This window comes from Kogia breviceps, chromosome X, assembly GCF_026419965.1.
Source record: "Kogia breviceps isolate mKogBre1 chromosome X, mKogBre1 haplotype 1, whole genome shotgun sequence".
Taxonomy (NCBI): Eukaryota; Metazoa; Chordata; class Mammalia; order Artiodactyla; family Physeteridae; genus Kogia; species Kogia breviceps.
The window spans coordinates 79847271-79860231 of record NC_081330.1 but is presented as its reverse complement, the minus strand read 5'-3'; the positions used below and the strand labels follow the sequence as shown (position 1 = coordinate 79860231).

At 38.3% G+C, this 12961-nt stretch overlaps 1 protein-coding gene across 4 annotated transcripts in view; it reads right to left on the bottom strand.

The window, feature by feature from the left end:
• The window catches only part of MTMR8 (myotubularin related protein 8), a 233709-nt gene that overhangs the window by 162586 nt on the left and 58162 nt on the right, over positions 1-12961 (bottom strand). For 2 of the 4 annotated variants that reach the window (XM_059050986.2, XM_067023272.1), the window contains exons 3-4: positions 11207-11369; positions 9764-9921 (exon numbers count right to left, since the gene is read on the bottom strand). In XM_059050986.2, coding sequence (XP_058906969.1) covers positions 9764-9921; positions 11207-11369 — 321 coding nt within the window. The remainder of the gene's footprint in view (positions 1-9763; positions 9922-11206; positions 11370-12961) is intronic. The other 2 variants (XM_067023270.1, XM_067023271.1) reach the window with 2 other exon arrangements.

The following is a 12961-nucleotide window of genomic DNA, read 5'->3' as shown; positions in this document are numbered from 1 at the left end:
AAAGGAAACCATAAAAAAGATGAAAAGATAACCCTCAGAATGGGAGAAAATATTTGCAAATGAAGAAAATGACAAAGGATTAATCTCCAAAGTTTACAAGCAGCTCATGAAACTGAATATCAATAAAACAAATAACCCAATCCAAAAATGGGCAGAAGACCTAAATAGACATTTCTCCAAGGAAGATGTACAGATTGCCAACAAACACATGAAAGAATGCTCAACATCACTAATCATTAGAGAAATGCAAATCAAAACTACAATGAAGTATCACCTCACACCAATCTGAATGGCCATCATCAAAAAATCTACAAACAACAAATGCTGGAGAGGGTGGGGAGAAAAGGGAACACTCTTGCACTGTTGGTGGGAATGTACATTGATAGAGCCACTATAGAGAACAGTATGGAGGTTCCTTCAAAAACTAAAAACAGAACTACCATACAACCCAGCAATCCCACTACTGGGCATATACCCTGAGAAAACCATAATTCAGAAAGAGTCATGTACCACAATGTTCATTGCAGCTCTATTTACAATAGCCAGGACATGGAAGCAACCTAAGTGTCAATCGACAGATGAATGGATAAAGAAGATGTGGCACATATATAGAATGGAATTTTACTCAGCCATAAAAAGAAACGAAATTGAGTTACTTGTAGTGAGGTGGATGGACCTAGAGTCTGTCATACAGAATGAAGTAAGTCAGAAAGAAAAAAACAAATATGCTAACACATGTTTATGGAATCTGAAAAAAAAGGGTTCTGAAGAACCTAAGGGTAGGACAGGAATAAACACACAGACATAGAGAATACACTTGAGGACACGTGGAGGGGGAAGGGTAACTGGGGACGAAGTGAGAGGCATGGACATATATACAGTATGAAATATAGCCAGTGGGAAGAACACACATGCAGAGGGAGATCAGCTCGGTGCTTTGTGACCACCTAGAGGGGTGGGATAGGGAGGGTGGGAAGGAGATGCAAGAGGGAGGGGATATAGGGATATATGTATACGTATTGCTGATTCACTCTGTTACACAGCAGAAAGTAACACAATGGTGTAAAGCATTTATACTCCAATAAAGATGTTAAAAAATATCCTTGATGTAAAAAGCTCTTCCAAGTGTGCTATTATTTTCTATAATGGAAGATATTGAGATATATAAGAACAAAATATACCTTTACAATAACTAACTTTATAGGTAGAAATGAATGTATAATCTACCCTGAAATTGCTACACTTCCCTAACCGAGAAAACAATGTATATTATAAGCAAGTAAATTAAAACAAATAGACTCAAACACAAGCCAGACAGGTAAAGAAGGGGGAAACATGATTTATCCTTTCTTTAAATGCCTACTAGGTTCATAATATGCACATCTTGAGGACCTTTAAAATCCCTGTCTTGGGGTAGAAGTGTTGATATTTTAGGTAGGACTTACTCTATAAGACTCATAACCTATCTCTAATTTATCAGTTTTTAGTGGTTTCCAAAATATATCGTTCCAAACAGACAGTGACAAAATATTATAACAGCACAGACCTGATATTGGCATATTAATTCTTATCACTCCTCTAAGAGTGGATCAAACAAATTAAAAAATGAATATGCGGGCTTCCCAGGTGGTGCAGTGGTTGAGAGTCTGCCTGCCAATGCAGGGGACATGGGTTCGTACCCCAGACTGGGAAGATCCCACATGCCGCAGAACAGCTGGGCCTGTGAGCCATGGCTGCTGAGCCTGCATGTCCAGAGCCTGTGATCTGCAACGGGAGAGGCCACAACAGTAAGAGGCCCGTGTACCCCCCAAAAAACAATATGCAAAAGAAGTTCACGGTGGAATAGATTAGGAATTGCTCTATGTAAATCGTTAAAGCCATTGTCTCAGAATGCAGAACATTTGAAAGAGAAAAACTTCTCTACCCTTCCCCTTACCTAGATGTAGGCTTTGGATAAGCTGGTCATAAAAAGAGAAATAAATCTAGTTTCCCTTTCATTTCAGAAGGCCACACGTGTGAAAGGTGCCAAATGAGCTATCTCAGACCTCATTTGGGGGACTTAGACACATATTTTAACTGGAAAGAATCCACCTCATCTCTTCTCATTCCTGTTAATTATGACTCTAACCAGCCACCTCACCCTGCTGAGTGATAGCTCATCAATCCAATATCTAGTGGATATTCAAAACATAATTACCGGAGAAGGACCTTCAAGATGACAGAGGAGTATGACATGTAGATCACCTTCCTCCCAACAAGTACATCAAAAATACATCTACATGTGGAGCAACTCCTACAGTACACCTACTGAAGGCTGATAAAAGACCTCAGACTTCCCAAAAAGCAAGAAACTCACCATGCACCTGGCTATGTGGCTGACAGGATATTGGTGCTCTGGTCAGGTGCCAGGCTTGAGTCTCTGAGGTGGGAGAGCCGAGTTCAGAACACTGGACCACCAGAGACATCCCGGTCGGATGTAATATCAATCAGCGAGAGCTCTCTCAGAGACCTCCAGCTCAATGCTAAGACCCAAATCCACTCAACGACCAGCAAGCTCCAATGCTGGACACCCCATGCCAAACAACTAGCAAGACAGGAACACAACCCCACCGATTAGCAGAGAGGCTGCCTAAAATCATAATAAGGTCACAGACACCCCAAAGCACACAACCAGATACTGTCCTGCCCACCAGAAGGACAAGATCCAGCCTCATCCATCAGAATACAGGCGCCAGTCTCCTCTACCAGGAAGCCTACAAAAACCACTGAAACAACATTACCCGATGGGGGCAGACACCAAAAATAACAGGAAGTACAAACCTGCAGACTGCAAAAAGAGGACACCAAAAACAGTTAGTTCAGCAAAATGAGAAGACAGAGAAACACGCAGTAGATGAAGGAGCAAGGCAAAGACCCACCAGACCAAACAAATGAAGAGGAAATAGGCAGTCTACCTGAAAAAGTATTCAGAGTAATGATAGTAAAGATGATCCAAAACCTTGGAAATAGAAGGGAGAAAATACAAGAAACGTTTAACATAGAATAACTAAAGAGCAAACAATGATGAACAACACAATAAATGAAATAAAAATTCTCTAGAAGGAACCAATAGGAGAACAACTGAGGTAGAAGAATGGATAAGTGACCTGGAAGATAAAAACGTGGAAATAACTGCTACAGAGCAGAAGAAAGAAAAAGGAAAGAAGAGAATTGATGACAGTCTCAGAGACTTCTGGGAAAACATTAAACACACCAACATTTGAATTATAGGGGTTCCAGAAGAAAAAGAGAAAAAGAAAGAGACTGAGAAAATATTTGAACAGATTTTAGTTGAAAAATTCCCTAATACAGGAAAGGAAAGTCAATCAAGTGTAGGAAATGCAGACTCCTATGCAGGATAAATCTAAGGAGAAACATTCCAAGACACATATCAATCAAACTATCAAGAATGAAATACAAACAAAAAATGTTAAGGGGCTTCCCTGGTGGCGCAGTGGTTGAGAACCCGCCTGCTGATGCAGGGGACACGGGTTTATGCCCTGGTCCGGGAAGATCCCACATGCTGCAGAGTGGCTGAGCCCGTGAGCCATGCTGGGCCTGTGAGCCATGGCTGCTGAGCCTGCGCGTTCGGAGCCTGTGCTCCGCACAACGGGAGAGGCCACAATGATGAGAGGCCTGCGTACCACACACACACAAAAAAAATGTTAAAAGCAGTAAGGGAAAAGCAGCAAATAACATACAAGGGAATCCCCATAAGGTTAACAGCTGATCTTTCAGGAGAAACTCTGAAAGCCAGAAGGAAGTGGCAGGACATATTTAAAGTGATGAAACGGAAAAACCTACAAACAAGATTACTCTACCCAGCAAGGATCTCATTCACATTTGATGGAGAAATTAAAATCTTTACACACAAGCAAAAGCTACGAGAATTCAGCACCACCAAACCAACTTCACAGCAAATGTTAAAGGAACTTCTCTATGCAGAAAAGACAAGAGAAGGAAAATACCTACAATAACAAATCCAAAGCAATTAAGAAATGGTAAGAGGAACATACATATCAATAAATACTTTAAACAAAGATGGATTAAATGTTCCAACCAAAAGACACAGATTGGCTGAATGGATACAAAAACAGGACTTGTATATATTCTGTCGAAAAGAGACCCACTTCATACCTAGGGGCACATACGGACTGAAAGTGAGAGGATGGAAAAAATAGTCCATACAAATGGAAATCAAAAGAAAGCTGGAAAAAAAAAAAAAAAAAAAAGAAAGCTGGAACAGAAATTCTCATATCACACAAAATAGACTTTAAAATAAACACTATTACAACAAAGAAGAACACTACATAATGATCAAAGAATCAATCCTAGAAAAAGATATAACAATTATAAATATTTATGCAGCCAACATAGGAGTACATCAAAGTACAAGGCAAATGCTTACAGCCTTAAAAGTGGAAATTGATAGTTACACAATAATAATAGGAGACTTTAACACCCCACTCTCATCAATGGAGACATCATCCAAAATGAAAATAAATAAGGAAACACAAGCTTTAAATGACACATTAAACAAGATGGACTTAATTCATATTTATAGGACATTCCATCTAAAAACAACAGAATACACTTTCTTCTCAAGTGCTCAAGGAACATTCTCCAGGATAAATCCAATCTTGAGTCACATTTCAAACCTTGGTATATTTAAGAAAACTGAAATCATATCAACTATCTTTTCTGACCACAACTATGATATATCTAGCTATGAGACTAGATATCAATTACAGGAAAAAAGAACTGTAAAAAACACAAACACATGAAGGATAAACAATGTGCTACTAAATAACCAAGAGATCACTAAAGATATCAAACAGGAGATCGAAAAATACCTAGAAACTAATGACAATGAAAACACGATGATCCAAAACCTATGGGATGCAGAAAAAGTTGTTCTAAGAGGGAAGTTTATAGCAACACAATCCTACTTCAAGAAACAAGAAAAATCTCAAATAAACAACCTAACATTCCATCTAAAGCAATCAGAGAAAGAAAAACAAGAGAAACCCAAAGTTAGCAGAAGGAAAGAAACCATAAAAATCAGATGAGAATAACTGAAAAAGAAATGAAGAATATGATAGCAAAGATCAATAAAATTAGAAGCTGGTTCTTTGAGAAGATAAACAAAATGGATAAAAAATTAGCCAGACTCACCAAGAAAAAGAGTGAGAAGACTCAAATCAACAGAATTACAAATGAAAAAAAACTAACAAATGACACTGCAGATATAGAAAGGATAATGAGAAATTACTACAAGCAACTATATGCCAATAAAATGCAGAACCTGGAAGAAATGGACAAATTCTAAGAAAAGCACAACCTTCTGATACTGAACCAGGAAGAAACAGAAAATATAAACAGACGAATCAGAAGCACTGAAATTGAGACTGTAATTAAAAATCTTCCAACAAACAAAAGCCCACAACCTGATGGCTTCACAGGTGACTTATATCAAGCATTTAGAGAAGAGCTAACACCTATCCTTCTCAAACTCTTCCAAAATATAGCAGAAGGAAGAACACTCCCAAACTCATTCTACGAGGCCACCATCACCCTGATACCAAAACCAGACAAAGATGTCACAAAGAAAGAAGACTACAGGCCAATATCACTGATGAACATAAATGCAAAAATCCTCAACAAAATACTAGCAAACAGAATACAACAGCACATTAAAAGGATCATACACCATGATCAAGTGAGGTTTATCCAGGAATGCAAGGATTTTCAATATATGCAAATCAATGTGAGACACCATATTAAAAAGTTGAAAGAGAGAAACCATATGATCATCTCAATAGATGCAGAGAAAGCTTTTGACAAAATTCAACACCCATTTATGATAAAAGGCCTCCAGAAAGTAGACATAAAGAGAACTTACCTCAACATAATAAAGGCCATATATGACAAACCCACAGCCAACACTGTTCTCAATGGTGAAACTGAAACCATTTCCACTAAGATCAGGAACAAGACAAGGTTGCCCACTCTCACCACTATTATTCAATATACTTTTGGAAGTTTTAGCCACAGAAATTTAGAGAAGAAAAAGAAGTAAAAGGAACTCAAATTGGAAAAATTAAAACTGTCACTGTTTGAAGATGACATACTATACATAAAGAAGTCTAAAGATGCCACCAGAAAACTACTAGAGCAAATCAATGGATTTGGTAAAGTAGCAGGATACAAAATTAATGAAAAGAAATCTCTTACATTCCTACATACCAATGATGAACGATCTGAAGAAAAGTCAAGGAAACACTTCCCTTTACCATTGCAACAAAAAGAATAAAATACCTAGGAATAAACCTACCTAAGGAGACAAAAGAACTGTATGCAGAAAACTATAAGATACTGATGAAAGAACTAAAAGATGATTCAGATGGAGAGATATACCATGTCCTTGGATTGGAAGAATCAACATTGTGAAAATGACTATACTACCCAAAGCAATCTACAGATGCAATGCAATCCCCATCAAACTACCAATGGCATTTTTCACAGAACTACAACAAAAATTTCACAATTTGTATGGAAACGCAAAACACCCTAAACAGCCAAAGCAATCTTGGGAAAGAAAAATGGACCTGAAGGAATCAGGCTCCCTGGCTTCAGACTATACTACAAAGCTACAGTAATCAAGACAGTATGGTACTGGCAGAAGAACAGAAATATAGATCAATGGAGCAGGATAGAAAGCCCAGAGATAAACCCACCCACATTTGGTCACCTTATCTTTGATAAAGGAGGCATGAATATACAAAGGAGAAAAGACAGTCTATTCAATATGTTGTGCTCGGAGAACTGGACAGCTACATGTAAAAGAATGAAATTAGAACACTCCGTGACACCATACACAAGAATAAACTCAAAATGCTTTAAATACCTAAATGTAAGTCCAGACACTATAAAACTCTTACAGTGAAACATAGGTAGAATACTCTATGACATAAACCCCAGCAACATCCTTTTTGATCCACCTCCTAAAGAAATGGAATTAGAAACAAACATAAACAAATGGGACCTAATGAAATGTAAAAGCTTTTGTACAGCAAAGGAAAACATAAACAAGACCAAAAGACAACCCTCAGAATGGGAGAAAATATTTGCAAACGGAGCAACTGACAAAGGATTAATCTCCAAAATATACAAGCAGCTCATGCAGCTCAATATCAAACAAACAACCCAATCCAAAAATAGGCAGAAGACCTAAATAGACATTTTCTAAAGATATACAGATTGCCAACAAACACATGAAAGGATGCTCAACGTCACTAATCGTTAGAGTATTGCAAATCAAAACTGTAATAAGGTATCACCTCACACCAGTCACAATGGTCATCATCAAAATATCTACAAACAATAAATGCTGGAGAGGGTGTGGAGAAAAAGGAATCTCTTGCATTACTGGTGGGAATGCAAATTGATACAGCCCCTATGGTGAACAGTATGGAGGTTCCTTAAAAAACTACAAATAGAACTACCATATGATGCAGCACGACACTGAGCATATACCCTGAGAAACCCTTAATTCAAAAAAAAGTCATGTACCACTATGTTCATTGCAGCTCTATTTACAATAGCCCAGACACGGAAGCAACCTAAGTGTCCATCGAGAGATGAATGGATATAGAAGATGTGGCATATATATATAATGGAATATTACTCAGCCATAAAAAGAAATGAAATTGAGTTTTTTATACTGAGGTGGATGGACCTAGAGTCTGTCATACTGAGTGAAGTAAGCCAGAAAGAGAAAAACAAATATCATATGCTAACACATATTTATGGAATCTAAAAAAATCTGGTTCTGAAGAACCTAGGGGCAGGAAAGGAATAAAGACAGAGATGTAGAGAATGGACTTGAGGACACCGGGAGGATGAAGGTTAAGCTGGGACGAAGTGAGAGAGTGGCATGGACTTACGTATACTCCCATATGTAAAACTGATTGCATTGGATTACACTCATTACACATAGCATACATGTGCTATGTGGCAAGCAGCCGCATAGCACAGTGAGATCAGCTCGTGCTTTGTGACCACCTAGAGGGGTGGCATGGGGAGAATGGAAGGGAGATGCAAGAGGGAGGAGATATGGGGATATATGTATATGTATAGCTGATTCACTTTATAAAGCAGAAACTAACACACCAGTGTAAAGCAATTATACTCCAGTAAAGATATTAAAAAGAAAACAAAACTGAAATACCAGAAAGTCATTAAATTTTTGTCTTTTCATGATAGTAAACAGCTGGAAATGAAGATCCAACAATTCAGAAATACCACTTAAACACCCTATGCAGAAAAGTTATCATAGCAGGCCTGACTGCTGTCCTTGGGAAGGCCAACTTGCAAGGTTGCCCCTTGGCTGATGGCTGTGAGCTTGAATTTTGGAAAGGTTCCCTCCATTCCATAACTGATAAGAGTGACTCATTGTGCCTAAACTGTACAAACAATGTGGCTTATGCTAAATGCTTGCTTTCCTTGTGAGCATCTAGAACTTTGGTATACACCAAGCAGAGTGCTTATGTGACCAGCCCCCAATAAAAATCCTGGCACTGATTCTCCAATGAGCTTCTCTAATAAACAAGGCTTTTCACATGTTGTCACAATTTGTTGCTAGAGGAGTTAAAGCATGTCCTATGTGACTCCCATGGGAGACGGCTCTGAAGCTTGTGCCTGGTTTCCTCCAGACTTCGCCCCTTTTCCGTTTGCTGATTTTGCTTTCTATCCTTTCACTTTAATAAATCACAGTCACAAGTATGACTATATGCCAGGTCCTGCGAGTCCTCCTAGTGAATCAATGTGCTTGAGGGATGGTCTTGGGGACCCCCAACTCATTCCCAAACTTCTATATTTGGCTCAGAGCTCTTTCTTGAGACCTAGACTCAAATGCTTGATATCAAATACCTGATATGTTTTTAATCACCTTGAATTCAAGTCTAAAACTGAAGACACTGTCTGTCCTTCTTCTTGTGCTCCTTATCTTGCTAACATATCCATAACCACTTGGGTCACCTAAGCCAGAAACCAGGAAACCTGGGATGCATACTAAACTTCTCCCTCTTTCTCCCAATCACATTAATGTGTCACCAGGTTCTTTTAATTCTACCACCGAAATATCTCTTAAAACCATCTCCTCCTCTCCATCCACAGTCATTGCCTTAGTTCAGGTTCTCATCACTTCTCATATCACTCTCCTGCATTCTTAGCTCCAGCAAGCCAATTCTCCATGCCAAAACCAAAGTAATCTAAGATAAAAATATACTTACAGTCCTTTCCAGCTTAAAATAAATACGCTTGTGGTTGCTGTCTTCAGGATAATGTTCAAATTCCTCAATCTAGCCACGAAGCCTTTCATGATCTGAGTTCACTTACTGACCTCTTTCCTTCTCTCCCTCTGTAAGTTAGGGTAGAATTCCTTCTCCAGGCTATTACCCAAAGCATAAGGCTGTTTCTGGCTTCCCAGTCTGAATTCCATATTCTTCATCTATGCTCCCATAGCACCCTATGCTTTAGACTATGAGAACTCTGACTCAGTGTTTTGAGTGCACTAGTTATTTAATAAAAGCTTGTTGAATTGCTGAATGTTGAATGAAAAGGAGAGATCATGAGTTGTTTTTGCCCTTTTAAAAAATTTGTTTGCTGGTATTCTTCTGTTTTAATTAAATGAACCAAAAGAAAGCAACAGTGAAAAAATTACCTCATAGTTTCTGTTGGCATCTGTTATGGTCCAGTACCTGTTAGGAAGTCCCATACGTCCAAAGTCTGATATTGGGTCAATCAGCTTCCATCCATTTTCCCTCATCTCTTTTGAGGATTTGGGATTGTAAGAAAAAGCATACAGATCTTCATGTAATGCTAGAGAAGAAAGATAGGCATGAAAACAAAGTAATAATGAGTGAAACTTAATACCAAATAGTGCAAAAAAGCCTAGATTTTCTTCTCTCTAAGGGAATGTTTGTCAACAGCCCCTGAAAAGGACAATAGTTTGTGTACAAGGTTGCCTTTATTTGTATACAAGGCATAAGAACTGAAATATTGCTTCAGAGTCTTCTTTTAAAAATATTTAAATTTATATGATACCAATACAAAGCAGGAACATTCTGCCTGGTTTCCTGTGAATTGTTGGACAATGGACCAAACTCAAGCTTCCAGGTTTCACATGCCAAGAAAGTGGTCCTTACCATAAGTTTTTAACTGAAATTCAATGTCCCAATTGCAGTTTGTTGTAACATACTGCAAAACATTAACAGTGTTCTTGCATTCTACTCGTCAGGTCAATACCTGCTTCTGGCTGAAAAATGGCCATTTCTTCTCTTCTTCCGGTCAACCCCACTTCCTCCCTTCACAAAGTTCAACATGTAATCAATAACTCATTTGACCAACTTATGTGGCAGTAACTTTTCCAGAAATGGATGGAGTCTTCCAGAACCTTTTACAAAGTGTTGGGCCAGCTAACAGACAGCCTCTGTCAATAGAGCACCAGCAAATTCTGAGAACTTATTCTAGGAAAAGGGTAGAAGAAAATGGGGAGGGAAATGTAAGTTTAATCCACAGATTAGGACATTAGTCCACAGACTAAAATCAGAGGAAGCTGATGGGTTAGCAACCTGGAGTTGGGGCTGAAAGATGAGAGGGTGAGGCTGGAGGAAGCAGGGGTAACTGCATTAAGGACTCTGATAAACTTCCCTAGTTTGCTAGTTGGAACTAAAAGTAGGGGTAGGAACAATAGGCCAAACATAAAGCTTGCAGGACAACAGTAAACAAATTTTCCTCCAAAGCAGTCTTACTTCCTGAAGTGTTGAAAAATTTACAAGTTGATACTTAAGAGGAAAGAGGGAAAGTGAAGGAAATAACAGCTGTTAAACATCTACTATATATTATACCAAGTACAGAGTAAAAATGCACACATGCATTTAAACCTCAAAATAACCACCATAGGGAACTTATACTATCATTATTTTTACAGGTGAGGAAGCTGAGTTCAAAGGTTATGTATCTTGTCCAAATACCATGGAGCTGTAAGAGGCAAAGCCCAGATTCAAACTCTGCTCTATTTAACTCCATAACCAATGATCTTTCCATTATGCCATTCTGGGAGAAAAATTACAATGGTTTTAGATAAAAATACTATCATAACTACCTGGCTGAGAAAGCTTTAACAGTGAAATGTAAACCTCATGGCACACAACGTCAGATTCTAAAACAAAGTGGGCCACCCGGAAGTTCTTACAGTGGAGGATCAGGGGACAACCCAGGCTAGTGATGGACAACTTCTCCACAGTTGCAATATGATGCAGTGCAATCTACAAAACAGAAAAGAACCAAAATAATTCACAGACATGCACTAGATCTATCACTCTCAGTGTGCCTGACTCTCAGTAACGGTAACAGCATGGCCAGAGATGTGATCACATCTACAGCCTACAACCATCCTTTGCAAGGTACAACTGGGTTTTTTTTAAACAGAAGTAAATAGTGGTAAAGCAATGAGAAGCAAATTACGATATTATAAAACTTCCCTCTCCTTAGGGATATAAGGTTAAGAGATTTACGGGGCAATTGTGGTGAACTGGCTCAGAACAAATGGCTTCTAGCATGCTGTGGTGTTTAAAAATAATAGTAGAATGATTGTCAGAGAGGGAAATAGAACTTCCTTTTGTTCTACCAAATTACTAATTAAAATGATTAACAATTGGTATTGTGCTTTACTGCCCATGAGGTAGTCCATGATCATTAACTATTTAATCCCTGTAACAACACTTTGAGTATAATCATCCCATTTCAGGAATGAAGAAACCAAAGCTCTGAGAAGTGAACTCTTCATCAGAGGCCACACAGCCAAAAAGTGGCACAAACAGAATTTGAACCATGGCAGTCTAACTTTGTTCAGGGTTATTTCTCTAGAAATTCTAAACTCTAGTCCTGGAATTAGGATTTAACTAGAAATATTACAGGGAAAATTTCTCTTCCACATTTTAGACTCTAGTGACAGTAAAGCAAAGAATGAAATGGGGGAAATTTTTACCTAAGTGACTAAGGGAATGAGTGGAGACTGTAAGACTAAGGACTAAAGGAACTATACATAAGCACTGTACTGCAGTTAATAAAGTTGTTTCCCATGGGAGTACAGGTTAATAAATCAGATGTTTTTAAAAAATGAAGGATTATTAAATTTTTAGTCTCATCATTCCTGCTCATGCTGATGCCAGCAAAAAAGAAATGCATGGAAAGGGAACAGGTACAAGAAACTGTATACAAATAATACAAGTCTCTCATTATAATTTCAAAAAGCCATGGAATCATGGTTTTACATTTTAGTCTTTGATGTTCTCCTCTTATCTGTGTCTCTGATGTTTCCTACAACTAGAGCCTGAATGTACTCTTTTCATTCTCTGGACTCCCTGTCCTGTGCCTGGAATGGCCTTCCGATCATCACTGTCTTTTCTTTTCCTCCATCTCACACAGTCTACGGCCCAGCCCCCATTTAGTTGGAAAAGAAATCTCTTCCTGGAAATCTTTCAATCATATCCATCATCTAAGAATGGGGTAGATGTAGGGACTATTCACATATTCTGAGAAGGAATTTTCCATCTTAATTTCTGTCTTAACTATTCTGTCAAACTCAATTCCTCCTATGGCAGTTTTGAAGGGCCATAAAAACTACTGATACTATAACAGGAATTAATGTATCAAATTTCAAGAAAATCAAAGCCCTGTTGATCAATATGGGAGACCTGTGTTTGGGTAGTAAAACAGTGATCATAGAGATCAGGTGCCAGGCAAAAAGTGGTGAATTGGAAAGAAGCAGAAAGTAAAGCAGACTAAGGATGGAAAGAGCTTCATAAATAGTACTAATTGGGTAAATATGCCTCCTTTGACATACAGAAATAATTAA